Below are 17,951 nucleotides of genomic sequence, written 5' to 3' on the forward strand. Positions count from 1 at the left end.
ACTCATGTCAGTGCGCTGAATATGAAGAAACCACCAGCAGCCAGTTAGCTTAGCTTAGCTTAGCTTAGCATGAAGACTGGAAACATGGACAACAGCTCATCTGACACAAAAATAAAAAATAAAGAGATAAAGAAATGGCCCTTCATTTGCTTTATGTAGCAGAAATGCATAAAAAATGTAAAAAAATAATAATAATTAAAAAAGGGAGAATAATACAGAAACAAATACGTTCAAATACATTTAAAAACAAGTTAATAAATAAAACTGAATGGGAAGTAAATCAATTTTAATTTTTACAGTCTCTAAGCTAAGCTACGCTAAGCTAACCAGCTCCTGGATGTACTGTAGCTTCATATTCACAGTAAAGATTTAAAGGTGTCGATCTTCTCATCAAACTATTGGCAAGAAAGAAAATCAACACATTTCCAGAAATGTCAAACTAATATTCCTTTAAAGGACGTCTGTGGACCTTCAGTGTCGTGCAGGATGCAGACTCCATTTCTAAACTACTGTAGCATTAGCTTGCTGTTAGCTGAGCGGACAAGGCACTGAGAAGGTGCATGAAGTCACATCCTTTGGACTGTCCGCTCACATCTGCTCAATAAAGATGTGATTAATAGATTTAAATCACTACAAACTGTCACACAGAGTCACGTCTTTATTGACATCTGATCTTCTTTACGGTGTTTTCACGCTTCCTAAAAGTCAGGTAGGCCTTTTTTTGTGACTTTCTGTTCTTTGCATCTTATAGTATTACTTTGCCAAAATACTGACCTAATACAACAAAAGCACTAATTGGTTGCCGCGGTACTAAAGTCGTTATCTGAACTCCAGCTTTTGTTTACACTCTGAATTAAGGGAATCATATTGAAGCTAACCCGACTGCAGATGACGGACAGCATGGCAGCAGCATGGAAGTCTAATGGCTTTTGATTTAGGTTACCTTCGTATTTAGAGGGATTAGCAGAATGTGGATTACAGACGCACAAAATACACTGTTTGCATCCCAAGTAACGCAGCATGAAACAACAACAGTGCCTGCGTGCCCACTGTGGGTCGCTCTCACGTGGCACCGCTTCACTCCTTGAGTTTAAAGATCAGGAGGCCACAGCTGGTGGCTTGTGGGTTGCCCTCGTTCTCTACGCCCACGACTGCTGCAGAAGATCAGACGAGGAGGTTCGGCAGAGTTTAACGTGGCACTGTAAAGAAAATTACAGCCGTGATCGGATGTGTGTCGTGACCTAAGGACCAGGCTGCAGTCCTGTCCCGACTGATTTAACACTTTCGCTTCCCGGCGGAAGACCGTCTTCCCTTCTCGAGTGCCAGGATCCCACACAGCTCAGACAGACTAATGAGATCCTGCATGATGCAACCTCTCTCACCCCCAATCTCACCTAAGCATGTAGAGGCGTTCAGTGAGACGAACTCCTCCTAGATGAACGGTGAGGTGCCTATCTTTAGAAGATAAACATTGGGATTAAAGGCTGGGGGTAGTGGGGGGTGGGCCGGGCTGGAGGAGGACGCTGTTCCAGTTGTGGCAGATAGTAGGTCAGAGGAGCTAACAGATGGCCAGGAAACTCCCTTCCTCCCTTCCTCCCTCCCTCCCTCCACCAGCCGCCTGGGATGTCCTACAAAAGCTCTGTGGGCTGCTAGCAAGAGCAACTCACCCACCAGCTATGTTTGTGTCTCTAAAGAGCACCCACTTGGGGATGTAAAGGGTATTAAAAATAGCCAGAAAGTGACAACTACTATTTTACAACACAGTTGTCGTGACAGAGAGATGGTTAAATGATAGAGCTGCTCTGGAGGCCTCTGCTCTCCTACAGCGAGGCTCCATCTTGATGGCCCTCCGGCTACAATGTGATTGGGTGACACCGTGGTGGTTTTAACTAGCGAGTCAGTCAGTCAGTCAGTCAGTCAGTCAGTGCAACCCCCCCTCTTTCCCTCCTCCTCCTCCCACAGCCTGCAGCAGCATGTCGACTGCTGTGTTTCTTTCCCTCTGGACTCTCCAAAACACAGGTCTAATTTTGGATCCAGCCAATAGGATGTGTGGAGGTGGTGCCACTGGGTTTTTGTTTTTTTTTACAACAGAACCGGCGTGTTTCCACTCTGTCTCTCCACAACTTTCCATCGTTTTTATTACTCATACTACTCTTGTTGCTATTTCACTTGGTTTTCAGGAAATGTGGGCTTCACTGCTTCTCTCCACTCCAACCATAAATGATTTTGACACATAATGTGAGATTTGGTCTCATTGTTCTGTTTATATTCTGCAGAACTATTTATTGATTAATTAATTGTCAAGCATTATATTAAAGGGGCCCTATGTAAAAAATAACTCAAATCAGTCATTAGCTCCTGTGCTAGCTGTGTAAACGCTCCCCCTGGTCCTCGAGCTTCCAGTCTGAACCTCTAGCTGCACGGCTAACTGAGCTAACAAGCTAAGGGCAGCTAACAGTTAGCAGCAGTTAGTAATGTGCTGCCTTCTATTTGTTTGGAGTATGAATTCTTACATATTTCTTAAGAAAGAAACACCAAATTTACCATTTTACTTAATAAAAAGAAAAATACGACCGTAAGTTTCACCCTCCTGTCAGCTAGTAGGGCCACTTAGCTTCATGGCTAACTTAGCTGCCTGCTAACGGCAGCTAGTCGCTACAGCAGAAGATGGTTCGGATCAGATAGTTCTGGAGTAAACCCCTTGAATTCTGTCCATTTCTGACATATTACACCTTTAAATCCTGAAAATAATCATTGCAACACTAACATGAACCAAATAATCCTCCTCTCAGGGTCGGGATGCTTGTGTGATACTTAATCAAGCTGTAAAAGTCGAGCATACGCAGACCAGAACAAGCTCTTCTCCTCCTAACACTTCAACAACAACAACCACTAATTGCTTTCCAAACCACCGCAGGTTAAACGTGTCCAGAAGTGGCAGGTAATCGCTTTTCTAAATCCTCCCTTAAATTGGGGGGTTAATCCAGATCCCAGATGCACAACACGCCGACAGAAAAAAAAAAATAAGGATGTGGTCCTGGCTGCCATCGCCCTGGACCACTCTCCCCCCAGCCAATAAAATAAAAGGATATGTGGGGACGGTTGCACGGCAGCAGAGCCGGTCTAATTTGGCAGGCCAGCCGCTGGTCAGCAGTCATGTTTAGGCTTAGCGCTGACCCAGGAGAGACACGGCAGCATGAGAATAAGGTCAGCGATGGAGGACTGAACAACAGCATGTGGAGGGATGATGATAAATCTGGTGTAGTGCATATACTGCTTTATGTATAGTTATGTGCTATCCATACTGATATTATTGATGTTACTATTGTGATTTATATTAAATAAGGCTGTGAAATACAGCAATATTATATTATCCTCATTTTAGATTTTAGATATCACGAGGCGTATGTAAGTGTTGTCTCTTCCTGGTTTTAAAGGCTAAAAATACTGTAATTGTATTTACTTACCAGACTTATTCTTATACATGTCTTTACCCACACCCATCTTTATTTATTTTTGGTTTATTTTATGGGGACAGACACATTTAGGCATGGGCCAATATTAGATATTATCAAATATCGCAATATATTTCACAATGTCGAATCTTGTACAGCTGTTACAGCATCTTTTGGGCTTTTATTTTGAAAGAAAATGCACACGGAGGGAGCTGTTGTGGCAGCGGAGGCAACACACGATGATATTTAGGAGGTTACTACAGTTTTACTGGCCTAATGTAGCAGCACGCAGCACTTTAACATACAGATATGGAGGACTTAGTCACTAAGAAGAACACCAGCTCGCCAATTCAGCAATATTTTGCATTAAAAGCGGAAGAAAATGGCGAGCCAAGCTACACGAACGAGGCTGCATGTCGTCTTTGCAGTAAGCACTTGTTCTAACTGACTTTTTACTTATTTATAATTATTGTTTTCATTGACGCTCTCAGTCTTTTTGCTGACACATTAAACATTGACGGATGCTAATGCTATGCTATGCTAATTTGCAGCACCATCCCTAAACCCGTCCTCACATTAATGTACACAGATTTTAGGAATTACAAGGTAAAATAGTTTATTACCAATTTGAATTTATTCATTTACATTGTGCATATTTCTTTTAGTGTATACAGCCTGTCTGTCTTTCTCTTTACATTATTCTTGAATAAAGACCTCCATTGTGTCTAAAACGACACTTAAAAACACATGAATGAGCCACACAGCTGCACTCTGTGACACGATCCATCATCACACTGAACGTGGACACTATGTCTTTATTTAAAAATGCACTACGCTGCTAAAGAAAAGGCTTCGCTGTTTTGTTGTTTTCACACAATGACAATAAAGACTCGAATCTTTAATCTATAAACTTTTACGGCTTTTATTTATAGATTTACAACTTCAGTAGGAACAAATGGGTCATGAGGGCCACAGACAGGGTAGAGCTGGACTAACACGGTGCTGAGTTTGGTCTTTTTTATTTGTTTATGTGGATTTGTTGACAATAATAAAAACCAATAAATAAAATCCTTTAATTTCCCCTGATTAAGTAACAGTAAACCTTCACTGCAGACCGGCCGCAGCCTCACAGATGACTGAACCGGTGTCTGCTGTGTTTTTTTTTAAAGCTTGACAGGATGATGACAGGTTGGACAGGACAAAACAGCACTCAGACATCAGGAGCGAGAGGTTGCATAACACGGCTTGTCGCAGTAACCTGAGCGAGTGGGCACGGAGCGTTAACATGCCTGCAACCCACCGCCACTGCCGCCACCACCAGCACTGCAGGGCTGAGAAGTGGGGCAGAGTGACCTTGCTCATAATCTGTCTGGTGTCCCACCCCTCCTGGCTGTGAGTAATGCACTGTATGAAATACTGCAGGCCCGCCGAGTCTAAGTAACAGACAGTTTGAGGATACCTCTGACACACGGTGATGTATTACCTTCTCCTCTGAGGCAATCCCTCATTGGCTGACCCGAGCGGTGACCACAAACCGAGGAGGGATGCGTTGTGGGCATTCCTTATTTTGCAGTAAACGCAAATTCCTCTCCAAAATTCAGCAAACCTCAGTTTATTACAATGTAAGAATAGTCATTGTTTATGTTAATGATACGGCGCGAGAAGAAAATCATAGGTGTTCTCTGAGCGGCCTGGCAGGATGTTGTTCAGAGTGTGTGTAGGCAGCAGAAACCCACGTTTAAGTGTGTGTGTGTGTGTAGCGACGGGGGGGATTAAAGTACGCTAGGTGATGAGCGAGCAAGGTGCTCCTGCTGCATGAAAAATAAATCAGATTAATTCTGGTTTGGAGGGAAACGCAGAGCAAAACCCCGTGGACAACATCTTATTTTCTTTCTTCTCCTCCTAACAACAGGATGAATAATTAAAAACAACAACATGCCGGGAGGCTACATCATAAACCTCGAGTATTGATACCAATTAAATAACCCAAGCCAAAACAAACAAGCTAAAACAAACAACAAATAAGACGTGAGAGGCGGCGGCTTCCTGTGTTTTCGACGAGGAGGGGCGGCCCGGAAAAATAAAGCTCGGCAAGCGAGTCTGTGACGATAACAATGCTGCTATTTTTACTAACAGTAGGAGAGACGTGGTGACAAAGAGCGAAGAAGGAGCGAGAGAAAGAGAAAGAGTGTCAGGAGGAGCAAACAAAGGCTCTAGTGTGAACTCTACCCGAAGCAGAGCTGCTATTTTTGCCAGCTAGAGACGACAGACAGACTGAGACGAGGAGCTTCTTCAGTGTTAAACGGGGACAAAGATGAGACACGCGCCCAGACGTCCAAACCGCCATCAACCACAACAAGACTTAATTGTGTCCAACAGCTGGATTGTTACACAGAGTGAGAAATATGCACACTTCCTGTTTGGAAGAGAAACCAACTGACGCCGTGACTTAAGGAGCTGGCAGTTATACAGTCGCATGACATTTGGGCAGCATAATGACGGCCCCCTCCTCCGTTTGACCTCGTCCTCCCTCCTCCCCTCCTATTACTCTCATCCACCCACTGCATCAATCTCCATAACAAAAGGCCACACTGATACAGTGTGAAAGGTCTCAGTAGGAGGTTATTCTCCGATGACGGCTGCGGGGTCGCAACCGAATTCTGCCTTTTTGAGTCGAAGCCGGCGAGTTGTGACTTCTTCATCACACCGTGCGTCACGCTTCCTCCGTCTTTGAGCTCGTGGGGATAAAATAATGTGATAGTCTGGTTTTGTCTTCTTTATTCCTGCATTATGATTTGCACAGTGGACATAACTGAGCTCTCGCTCAATTCATGTGGGATTTAAGGGGTTTTTCAGCATTTGCTTCCAACCAGGCTGCATAGATATTAAAGCTTACCGCAGATATGTCTGTATTTATGCGTATGATAAGCACACAGTCATAGACTTTGCTGTACATGCTGAATTTGCTGGCATGCTGCAAAACTAGCTTTTTTGTCCATTTTACTAGTGATTGTTCAAATCTTGTTGTTGTTTTTTAAAGTGGTACGTGAAGCAAATCTACCTGCCAGAGGTTTTTTTAAGTCTCTCCTCTGGAGTTTCTCTCCAAAAGACACTGTATGTATTGTGCTGATTGAAATATTTAGTAATCTGCATTGTTTACATTCATGTTTACATCATCTAGTAGCTTCTTCTCTGCCTTTAATGGGCGAATACTACTTTTTTTTTGGCAAATTACCGCCGCCAACTGTCGCTCAGTGGCGCAGTTTGTTAAGTGTTTACAATAATGGATAGCACAACACCGATGAGCAGGACTTCATTGTTCATTTTTAGCTGTAAATACTATAAAAATCATGCTGATGTGACATTTGTTGGAGTATGTAGCATGTTTTCTTACATCTGGAGGACAAGATTTGTAGGTCGGGTCATCAGAATTTCATTATGATGCCGTTTGGTGACAGATTTGACCTTTGCAGCTTCTACAATCTGACACTGCAATCACTGTGCAGCTGCTGATCAAAACATCGCTCCACAGCTCCACTAGTGGTCAGAAAAGCCACATGTTGCCTTTAATTTCCACTGAAGGTTATTATTTGAAATTGTTAAAGCTCCTGAAACCTTATATTCAAAATCAAATCACCAGTATGAGTAATATTAGCTGGATTAAGTTTAGATTAAAACTTTACAGGAGATATTTCTAAGTTTCCAGGTGCTTAAATATGTCGTGTTTCGCGATTACAGTCATCTTAGTTATACTTTAAAGGAACAGTTCAACAGTTTAGGATATGCACTTCAACCTTAAGAGGTGCTGGTGGGCAGATTTTCTTGCGTTTTGACAAAGTCGAGCTAGCTGTTCTCGCTTGTTTTCAGTCTTTGTGCTAAGCTAAGCTAACCCGCTCTTGGCTGTAGCTTGCCCCAGGTCAAATCTCGGCCGCTTGCTCGTGTGCTATCAGCCTCTACTGACTCGACGCTGCAGGCCGATGTGCAGCCAGGAGAAGGAAAAAAAAAGCAAAAGCAACTTTTCGACTTGACTGGTTCTGATCCGGGACAGGAGCCCTTAGTCACTGAAATGTCTTTGTGTGTGTGATGTACAGCGCCGGGGCCTCACTCGAGCTGGGCCGAGTCTCTTCATGCCTCAGAGCAGAGCAGCGAGACAGTGCCGGAGAGGATCTGATGCTCTCCTCCAGATCATTACACCACCCCCAGACACACAGAGACACTTTAAATCAACACAACCTCCTCCTCCTCCTCCTCCTCGTCTCTCCTCTTCTTTCATCTCACTGGTCCAAGAGGAGATCACAGTCTCGCTTCTCACTTCCTCCCTCTTTCTCACACACACACACACACAATAAAACACACACACACTGTCCGCTGGCCTGGCAGTAACCACGGCGAAGAGGATCCACTTCTCTAAACAACACAGGGCTAATTATCCCGTCCTCTTTGTTCCTCCTCCTCCTCCCCACTGCAATTATTTACAGAAGTGGCTCCCACTGCATCACAGATAAGCATCTACATCACAGCTCTTCTGTATTTGGGGGCCCGTGTCAGCTGCACAGTAGGAATGCAGGACCGAACTGGACTACTGTGTGTGTGTGTGTGTGTGGAGAGAGGGAGGGCGTTAGTAATGTGGCAAAGCCCCACCGTGTTGAAACAGGGTGAAATCAAAATGTCAGCATCCTTCTGGAAGCTGAGTGAGTTTATTAAAACAGCTGACAGTGGCTGTGGCTGTACCAGCGGCTCATAAAAAGGCTTTAAGGTCAAGTTCAGCCTCTCGACACACAGAAATACCAGAATGTGGACATAATTACAAACCAGGAATCAGCAGCCGGGCCTAATTAAACAAGGCTCGGAGCGTTTAGTCTGGGAGATCACATCTTCCTATTAATATTCACTCTTTGTGTCTTTCTCGCTGCATGTTTTCTCACCTTGATGGGCTCTGTGCTGAAGCGGATCTTCCTGGAAGGAGGCGGCTCCTCCTCCACAGGCAGCCCGACAATCTCCACACAGCTGGACTCGGGCTCGTAGCGGTCATCCTCCTCCTCCTCCTCCTCGTCCACCTGGCTCCCTCCGAAGTCTTCCCCCACCGCGCTGTAGGTACTGATATCCACAGAGTCGCGTCCCGACTGGTCGTCCCTCAGCGTCCTGTCGTCCTCCTCGTCCTCGGCATCCTTGGACATCTCGCCCTCGCCGCCCCTTGGAGAGCTCTGCTTCTCAGAGGCCATGTCTCCATTCTCCACAGAGATGCGGATGTCAGACTGCAGTGCTGTGTGCCCCTCAGACTTTGCCTCAACGCCTGCATCTGAAACAGTCTTTTCTGTCTCTCCTGCAGCACTGAAGTGTTCAGTACTTTGGCCCCCATTAATGCTGTCAGATGTCCCCCTCCCCCTGGGGGCCCTTTGAGGCCCCTCTTGGCCGTTCTGACTGCTCTTCTCATCCTCCTGGTGGCCTGCTGCAAAGGCACTAACCCTCTTTGTGATTATTTTGGAGTTCAACACACCCACCTTGGCGCTGACCCCCCTGGAGGGGAGCGGTGGGGTCGAGGAGAGGCGATGGAGGTTGTTCCGGAGCTCGGCAGCCCGTTCAAACACGGCACTGAGCTGGCTGACCGTGGGGGACACAGCCTCGCTGGTGTCCAGGCTGTCCAGGGACTCCGTGCTGCCGTTGAAGCGCGCCACCACGTCCAACCTGCCATCCTGGAAGCTCGAGGCCTTGTCTGTCTTCAGCAGGACCCTGGTGGTGGCCAGCTTCTCCTGCTGCAGCTGCCTCTCCTGCTGCTGCTGCTCGAAGATGCGGCGGGTCTCCTGCAGCTTGGAGTAGCTGGGCGAGGAGGCCCGCTGGTGCCCGTTCTCGGGTTTGATGTCGAACTTGTTGACGCGCTCGGACACGGTGGACCCGAGCTTCAGCAGCGCGCTGTGGTCCACGTTTTCGTTCAGGCTCCCGGCTCGAGGAAGGGAGAGGCGCACCGATTTGTCGGCGTTCCTGGCGACCTCCTCTCCCTCCGCATCGGCCGGGGATGTGGTCTGCATCTGCTGGAACATGTTCTTGATGCGGTGCACGTTGGAGCCGTACCTGCGCCCTCGGGGGCCCTCCTGCAGGTCCCCGTTCGCAGCATTGTCTTTGACGGGCTTCAGGGCCTGCATCCCCGCCTCGTACGCGTTTCTGTGCGGGGATGGGCTCCTGAGCGTGGAGCCAGAGCCGGTGCTCTTGGATGATGTGGATTCGGTCTTCATCATGGTCAGTCAAGCGTCGCAACGGATGCTCAGCGACGGCATGTCTCTTCCCTTTTTTTTTTGTCTCGACCACAACGGCGGGGAATCGGTTTTATCCACCCCGGTTCCTCGAGGTGGCGCTCAGACTAGACCGGCAGCAGATGGGGGAGAAACAAAAACAACAGATCGCATTAAAGGCCTGCGTGCATCCGCTGCAATACTCGTCCAATGCAACGGAGAAAGTGAGCACGATGCATCTGTCATTAGCTCGCCTGCAGCTCCCAACAATGCAAAATCCCCAACTAACCGTCACAGATACATGAAATGCATTTAGTCATTAAAAATATATTTGCACCGAGACGTAGAGGAGTGAGCGAGCCGCGGATTGACCGCAGCTGCCGACAGATTGTTGCGTTTAATCCCTTTTTACAGGCAGCGGCATCGTTTTGATCTGTTTCACTCCGAGCTGCAGATTTCTGGTCCTCCTCAGTGCTGCTGCATGGAGGAGGGAGCCGCCGGGTCCTAGCGCCCGCCACCACTCCATGTTAGTGCTGTGTCCTGTAGCTGCTGCTGCAAATAATCCTTATTAAATATTAAGAAGAAAATGTGTTTGCTGTCATGTGTTGGATTATTTACCTTCGCTGCTCATATGTGGTAAATCACTGATCCGGAAGTACTTACAGGGCTGGACTTCTCTGTTTACTTGGGAAACGTGGAGCAACTCAGCTAACATGAAAATATTAAATCTGATTTAAAATGTATTCACATGCTGAGTCAGGTGTGTTACATGTAGACTGAGAGCATATGAATAGTTGAATGAATAGTTAGTAATAGTAAGCTATGCTATCAGTACCCTAATGAGTAACTGTTATAGAAGGCTAACATTAGCTAGCTAAAAGTAATGGATAAACAGCTGAAACAGTTAGCAAAAGTCATTAATGATAAAGCTAAAAAATAATCTAGCAGAAGTTAGTAGTGTTTCAGCTATCTTAGCTAAAAGTAACGCGTAACAGTTGACACTACCTACAAATATTGGATAAATGGTGAACAAGCAAAAACTTAGTGGACAAATGAACGATAAAGCTTTACAAAAATCTATCAGTAGAAGATGGTTAGATAAGATAACATTAGCATAGTTGATAACAAAGTAATCTTAGCTGGCTAAAAGTATTTGATAAACAGCTGAAACAGTTAGCTTCTGAGCAAGCTAAAATGTTCTGGATAAACTCATGATGAAGCTAATGGGTTCTTGATGGTTAACAAGCTAACTGTTGAAGTAACTGTAGTTAATTAAAAGTCATTAATGATAAAGCTAAAAAATATCTAGCAAAAGGTAGTAGTAGGTACCATTAGCCTAACTGATAACTGTCAAAGTAATGTCAGCTAGCTTTGCTAAAACTAATGCATAAACAGTTGAAACAGTTAACACTACCTACAAATATTGGATAAACGGTGAAGAAGCTAAAATGTAGTGGACAAATGAATGGTAAAGCTAAAATATCTACATGGAAGTAGATAGTTAAATAAACATTGGCCTCATGGATAAATGAAAGTAGTTAAAGTAATGTTAGCTAGCTTAAAGTAATGGATAAACAGTTTAAAACATAATATTGGATAAACGGTGAACAAGCTACAAAAAATGACTGCTAAAGCTAAAAGTAGTAGCTGGTTAGCTCAATAAGCTAACATAAGTGGATAGTGGACATTTGGAAATGTAAGCTACAAAAAAATATTAAATATTAAATATTTACCAGTCTGTTCACTCCTGAGTATCAACCTAAAGATGGCTGTGTGTCGGTGAACACGTCTAGCACTAGGACCCAGTCAAACATCAGCACGTCAACCTCCCCGTCCAATAACACATCCGCTCTTCACAGCCACATTGTTGCTTCCTGCATTCTGCATCTGTGCAGATAGACTCATGAACAGTGTCACTGAGGCAGACAAAGCATTTCCCCCTTCTTCTTTTTTTTGACACCTTCCCACACAGTCTCGCTTTATGAAATTTCTAATTTATCTACAATGTTTCTACCACATTCATGCAGCTGCACCACACACAGGAAAGAACAACACAAGAATAATTTCCAAACTGTCACTTCCACTGTAATCTCAGAGCAGCTGAAGGTCTGGTGTGAAGGACAACACCAGAGGACTGCTCACTGTAAAGATACAGGATGTTCATGGCTCCTCAGCGAGGCAGTAGTGCCATCTAGCCTGCTTTCAACTGGAAGTGTGTGGGCGCAGCACATCACAGTGATGTCCTGCCTTTGAGCCAGTGCATGAATGAAACAGTCATGTTGTGAGTATTTCTGGTCCCATGCACCCATATCTCAATATCCCTAACTCATTTTGAGTAGTATATATCTTAAAATAATTATATTATTAAATGTATGCACCATAGAGTGACTTTTCCTTCTTCGACAGCTTCATTTGATTCATTTTTTGAGTCCTGAAGGGCTGAAAATAACAAATATTTGACATGACAGAAGCAAAAATGAGACAAAGTCACACACAAAAAAGATTTTCCCTTTATGATCTTGTGACTGCTCAAATCATGAGCTCATCCTGCAGGACCCCTTGGCTGCATTGCTCATTTATATTTAAATAAAGTATGATATATTTTCATTCATAAATAATTTACATCTTACGTGTGTGTTGTCAGGCCTCACCAGGTGATGCAGTTACTGGGAATAGTGCAGACGTTGCACATGCATATATGCACCCATATCCTAATATATAGAGTTACATTGTATATTATAACCTGCTAATTTGGTCAATTATTTGTGATAATTTGTGCCTGAAAGCACTTTTATAGATACTAGTTTCTGTGGTGTACAAGATATAAAAGAAACAGAGAAATATGTATATATATTAAAAATATTAAAAGCTGCAATATGCAAGAATTGTTCACCTTGAATTAATTCTCCGAACAAATAGAGGTACCAGAGCACCCGCTAACTGCTGCTGACTGTATTCTGTTTATACATCCAGGACTATACTAGCCACTGCTAGCATTAGCACCAATAGCACCAGGGGAGTGTTTGGTTTTTTTTACAGGTTTGGGAGACTGAAGGAAAACATGCAACAGGATTACGTGAGTAGGACGGAGAGAAAAGGTAACTGTAGTCCAGTAAAGTTACAGGAAAAAAATGTAATTAGATTAGAGATACAAAACATTCAGTAAAAAAAAGGGGGATTACGCACAGGATTACAATTTTATGACGAAGAATGATGTGCTAGTCTGTAACCATGCGCACGTGCTCACATGACAACGCTTCATGAGTCTCATGAATGTATTGAGGTCATCCAAAAGTAACGGAAAGTAAACAAGTTACATTACTTTGATATTATTAAAGGTAAATAGTTGCTGTATTGGACGCACGGGAGCTTTGGAGCACTGGGGGACAGAGGCTTTTAAGGCCTAGGGCTAGCTGGTTAGCATGCTAACATCAATGACATAATGTCAAAACTATAACTTCACAGTCTGTTGATCATTTCTGGAATGTTTTTAACTAAAATTCTTACATATTGCACCTTTAAAATAACATTTCTGGTCTCTGCCTCCACCTGCTGTTGCACACTTCTACTCCACTACACTTCAGTCTGAATTACTGCAGTTCTGACTCAAACAAACCAGAGATTAAGTTACTATTTACTTTACAGATTGACACCATGAAGGGAAGTTGAAGTTTAAAGTAGAAGAAAACATGAAAAGTCAAGTAAAGTACCTAAAAAATTATCCTTAAATGTACTTAGTTGATTTAAAATCTGGAGATTCAGGCCTCAACTAACTAAATATCTTTTTTTATGTGTTACCAGAGGAAATAATAATAACACAGCTCTTCATGAACTCTGTCCGTCGGCCTCCGGATGTTTTTAGGGTGAGTGAAGCAAAAATAGCTCTGACATGGTCGTCTGCTGCGACCAGGCCTCTCTCTCCACATGGCTCTGTCAATCACAGGCCCAAAACAAGATGGCAGGCTGCGGGAGCTGGGTCTTCTTCCTCACAGGCAAGTTTTTATATTCCTGAAATGATTTAAACTTTATCTAACGTGAGAAGCTCGTTCAAGTGTCAGATTTCTGTTATTTAGTGGGAACAGTTGGCTGATTTCAGCTGTCAAGGCCCCTGTGTGGTCACAATCTGAGAAGTTTGAGTTTCTTGTGGACCGTTCGGATCAATCCTTTGGTGTTTTATTTTTCTCTGCTCACAGTTTGTGCTGTCAGTTTGCTCGGGGCCAATGCAGAGATCAAGTTTACCATTCCTGTGGGGGAGTTTTTCACGTACGAGCTGATGAGAGAGACTTTCCAGAACGACTTTGAACCTTTGTCAAAACTCTACGGTGAGAAGAGCTGAATCATATCAACTCCACTCTTCACAGAGATATAGATTTTCTTATTGTGTGTGTCTCCACCTCCCTCACAGCTGGACGTTTGTACGATGACCCCATGATTTTTAAGTGCAACAGGCAGAACTTCCCGGACCTCCCCGAGTGGCTGCGCTTCACCCAAAGACACCCTTTTGATAACGGCTTCCTGTACGGCACGCCGACATCTCCGGGGAAAAGTATAATTGAGGTATGACGTCATCATAGTACAAACCTGCTGCACATATATTACATATTTCTGCTCCTGATATGGGCCCAAACACAGATAAGATCCCTGTGCAGAGACAAATGTGCAGCTGTCTGACACGTCGGTGCTTAATGTCAGGTTTTGTTGTCAGACCCTCGGAGACAAAAGCATTTGGGTTTCTCTCTGGATCTGCTATTTTTTTTAACCAGCATTAAAAATTCAGGAGGAAACAAGCCTTTGAAGAAGAAGAAGAAGAAGAAGAAGAGACACATTTCTCAAGTGACACCAAAAATAAAATGTATTCTGGCTGGAAAACATGTGGATGTAACTGCAGATTACAGCTGAATCTCCGAGACAAAACACTTCATTAACACATTACAGCTCCTCTCTGGAGTCCACGCTGAGTTTAGTTCATGTTTTTTTTTTTCATTTTAAATTGTCCCTCTCCCCTGAAGTTCAGTTCAGTGCAATTTAATTGGCAACAACACAAAATAAATTGACAGAAAAGGTGTCGGCTGAAGCTTCAGCTGATGATACCTGCTCGTTTTTTCACGTCAGATAAGCAGCTCATATTTTAGAGCGTAACAGGAACAAAAACAAAGGTAACAAAAAGTTTTCATAAACAGAAATGATCCTACCTGAGTTTTATATTTGCTAACCAACTTATTTTTACTTTTGTTATGCTCAACATGCTTTTTATACACATAAATACAGCAGAGAAATACCTGCAAAGTAATTTGATTCTGACTGAAAATGTACCTTTTTCCATCTAAATATATGTTTACTAATAATATTAACAATTAAATGATTAAATAATCAGTTTTATTGCCGTGTAGATTTCACATACAACAGATCTGCTGTGGCGTATTTGTGCAAACTCAAGTAACTAGTAACTAAACTTATCAAATAAATGTAGTGGAGTAAAAAAGTGCAATATTTGCCTCCATTATGGAGTGGAAGTATAAAGTAGCAGAAAATGGACGTACTCAAGTCAAGTACAAGTACTTCAAAATTGCACTCAAGTACAGTACTTGAGTAAATGTACTTAGTTACATTCCCTCACAGCTGACAGTGAAGTCATATGTGAGGGCTGGATCTTTAACAACCTCTTCTTCCTCCTCTGACAGATCTACGCTGTCAACAAGCGCAGCTATGAAACAGCCAGACACATCCTGGTCATCAAGGTCACCGCAGGTACGAGAGATTCAAGTGAAACCCAGAATGTTCTGTACTGTTGACGGCGAAGCCAGAAGGAAATGACATGTTGTGCATCACTCACAGAGAAGATGCTGCCATATCAAGCAGAGTTCTTCATCAAGCTGAGGGAGATTGAGAAGGTGCTGCCCTCTGTTGTCCAGGATGAGATAAAGCAGGACCTACAGAAGCTGTGGGACACCGAGGCCCTGGAGGTCGTCAACATCACCAACGCCCTGGACCGCGGAGGCCGGGTTCCCCTCCCTCTCGCGGGACACTTTGAAGGGTAAACAGGCCGAACTTGACTGCAACATCTAACTTTTTGGGGAGTAGCTGTATGTTTTTATGAACATGTGATTTGTGTCAGCGTGTATGTGAAGGTGGGGTCCAAGCAGTACTTCTCAGACTGTCTCCTGAGGGTTCTGGCGCCGGAGCATCAGAAGCAGTGCACAGCCGGGGCCAGAGTCAAAGTCCCCGGAGGCTGCAACTTCTGCACCATTCCCAGCAACTGCATCACCTGGTGCAAGACGGAGCTGGTGAGGCCTGAGAGTGAAATCTTATATAACACATGATGTGTATGAGTGAACACTGCAGCCACAGAAACACTCCGCCATCTTCCTGTAAGAGTGTCTCACAGTTCCTATAAGAGTCACCGTCCCTTCTTCTTCCCTGCAGTTTGATCTGACGAAGCAGGAGCCGGCTCCACCTCCTCCCACGGTGGGTTCGGGGATCATGGAGACCGGAGTGGAGTTCGACCCCCTCGAGTCTCCCCCGAGCAGAGACTTCTTCCCGGACTACCTGGTGACGGTGATCGTGCCCCTGATCCTCGCCATCATCCTGTGTGTCCTGCTGGCCTACGTCATGTTTTGCAGACGAGAGGGAGTGTACGTGAAAAAAACGAGCAACAGTGTTGTCGTTTGTTGAATATACACATTTCTTTTTGTGGTGAACTGACCCTTTAACCTGAGTGATTGATCCTGACACATTTTTCTTCTTTCTTTTGTTTTATAGAGAGAAAAGAAATGCAAGAACAAACCAGTAAGTGCACTGATGAGCGTTCACACAACACATGTTCGCTTTATTTACATTTACTGAAGTAATGTAGTATTTATGTACAGGGCCGTCCATAAGGGGGGAGGGAAAGATTTCTGGGGCCAGCAGTAATCACGTTCATCTTCACTTATTAAAACAACAGAGATGGTACAATTTTGTATTTATTTATTAAAAGAGAGGGAGAGGAGGGAGCTGGCGACGGCTTCAGCCACAAATAATAACACAACTGTTTCCAGTCAGCTCAGAAAACTTCTCCCAGCCAGGAGACACAGGTGAACGACAGCCGGGATGCTAATGTTACGAGCCAGGAGCTAGTTACGTCTGTTTGTGTTCGTGTAAGGAGACAGATAACACCGTCTGTTGTTCTGCACAATCTTAAAGGTGCACTACGTAGTTTTGGGAAAGAAATTTTAAACATAAGAGAAAGATCTTAATTGACTAAATAAACAAACTCTCTTTGTTTTCACGACTGAATAAACAAACTGACCTTAAAGGACAACACACTTTCATACTTTGTTTATATGTGGCGGACCCTGCCACCTTTCTAGCTTCAACTTCAGAGTTTGAATCTATTCTCCAAAAACTTTTTTAACCCTTTAAGTAAAGGATCTAAACACTTGCGAGTGTAAACACAACAGACTGTTTTCCCGCTGCAGGATCCAGCTGTACCACCACCACACCATCCTCGGGAACACCGACGAGCTGAGGAGCATGGCAGGAAGCCGCGGCGTCCCTTTACCTCTGTCCACGCTGCCCATGTTCAACAGCCGGACCGGGGAGGGGGCCCGGCCTCTGCTGTCCGACAGCCCCGTCCCCCTCATCAGGGCCCAGCAGTAAGAACCGCACCCACTGGTTCCTCGTCACACTTACTCACAGATCTCCACCAGCATCACTCGTTAGTATCAGTCAAGTCAAATCTTAACGTAGGATGTGTTTGTATCTCCTGTTTTCATAGTGATCCCTACGTTGACACGCTGCCCAGGTAAACTCACTCTTCACATTCAGGCTTCAGTCATTATGATTAAAGACACAAACTCATCACGTTGTTTGTTTTTGCAGGAAGTGAGAACAACGATAGATGAAGTGTCATTAATACAGTCGCCTGCCGCCGCGGTCTCCCGTCATTTACAGTATTTGCAGTGAGAAGTTATCCTTTGTTTTTTGTTTCTTCTTTGAGATAAATGAATAGTGTTAAGTTATTTGCAGTTCATGTATATCTGTATTCCAATGTCCATCACCACTAATAAAAACATGTCCAAAGCTACGTTCTTTATTGTTGCCTCCATCAACAAAGCCTAAAGTGTCTCTGTTTTCAGGAGCACTGAGTTAATCACTCAATGCGTTACATTAACACACATTTTTGTATTATTATCCCATTATCACCTTCCATATATATATTTCTGTACTACAAACACTTACTTCAATGTTTAGCACATCCCATCCTTTTCTTTTTGAGATGATATGAATG

General features: G+C 44.1%; 2 protein-coding genes across 3 annotated transcripts in view; one reads left to right on the forward strand and one right to left on the reverse strand.

Annotated features, from left to right (window-relative positions):
- The window catches only part of ppp1r9bb (protein phosphatase 1, regulatory subunit 9Bb), a 27,687-nt gene extending 16,161 nt beyond the window's left edge, over window positions 1–11,526 (reverse strand). The window contains exons 1-2 of one of the 2 annotated variants that reach the window (XM_084342609.1): window positions 11,416–11,526; window positions 8,381–9,810 (exon numbers count right to left, since the gene is read on the reverse strand). In XM_084342609.1, the coding sequence (XP_084198735.1) occupies window positions 8,381–9,688 (1,308 nt within the window). In that variant the 5' untranslated portion in view covers window positions 9,689–9,810; window positions 11,416–11,526. Of the gene's footprint in view, window positions 1–8,380; window positions 9,811–10,300; window positions 10,391–11,415 lie in introns of those variants that run through there. The other variant, XM_084342608.1, reaches the window with a different exon arrangement.
- Window positions 11,527–13,557: 2,031 nt separating this feature from the next.
- sgca (sarcoglycan, alpha) lies at window positions 13,558–17,747 on the forward strand. The gene is made up of 11 exons (XM_084341808.1): window positions 13,558–13,674; window positions 13,876–14,004; window positions 14,088–14,239; window positions 15,364–15,430; window positions 15,518–15,716; window positions 15,798–15,966; window positions 16,106–16,314; window positions 16,442–16,468; window positions 17,140–17,316; window positions 17,439–17,465; window positions 17,543–17,747. Exons 1-11 carry the CDS (start codon window positions 13,572–13,574, stop codon window positions 17,547–17,549), a joined length of 1,266 nt encoding a protein of 421 aa, XP_084197934.1. The 5' UTR covers window positions 13,558–13,571; the 3' UTR covers window positions 17,550–17,747.
- Window positions 17,748–17,951: the final 204 nt, after the last annotated feature.

The sequence above is a fragment of the Pagrus pagrus genome, assembly GCF_965226575.1.
Source record: "Pagrus pagrus genome assembly, chromosome: 21".
NCBI classification, from domain to species: Eukaryota; Metazoa; Chordata; class Actinopteri; order Spariformes; family Sparidae; genus Pagrus; species Pagrus pagrus.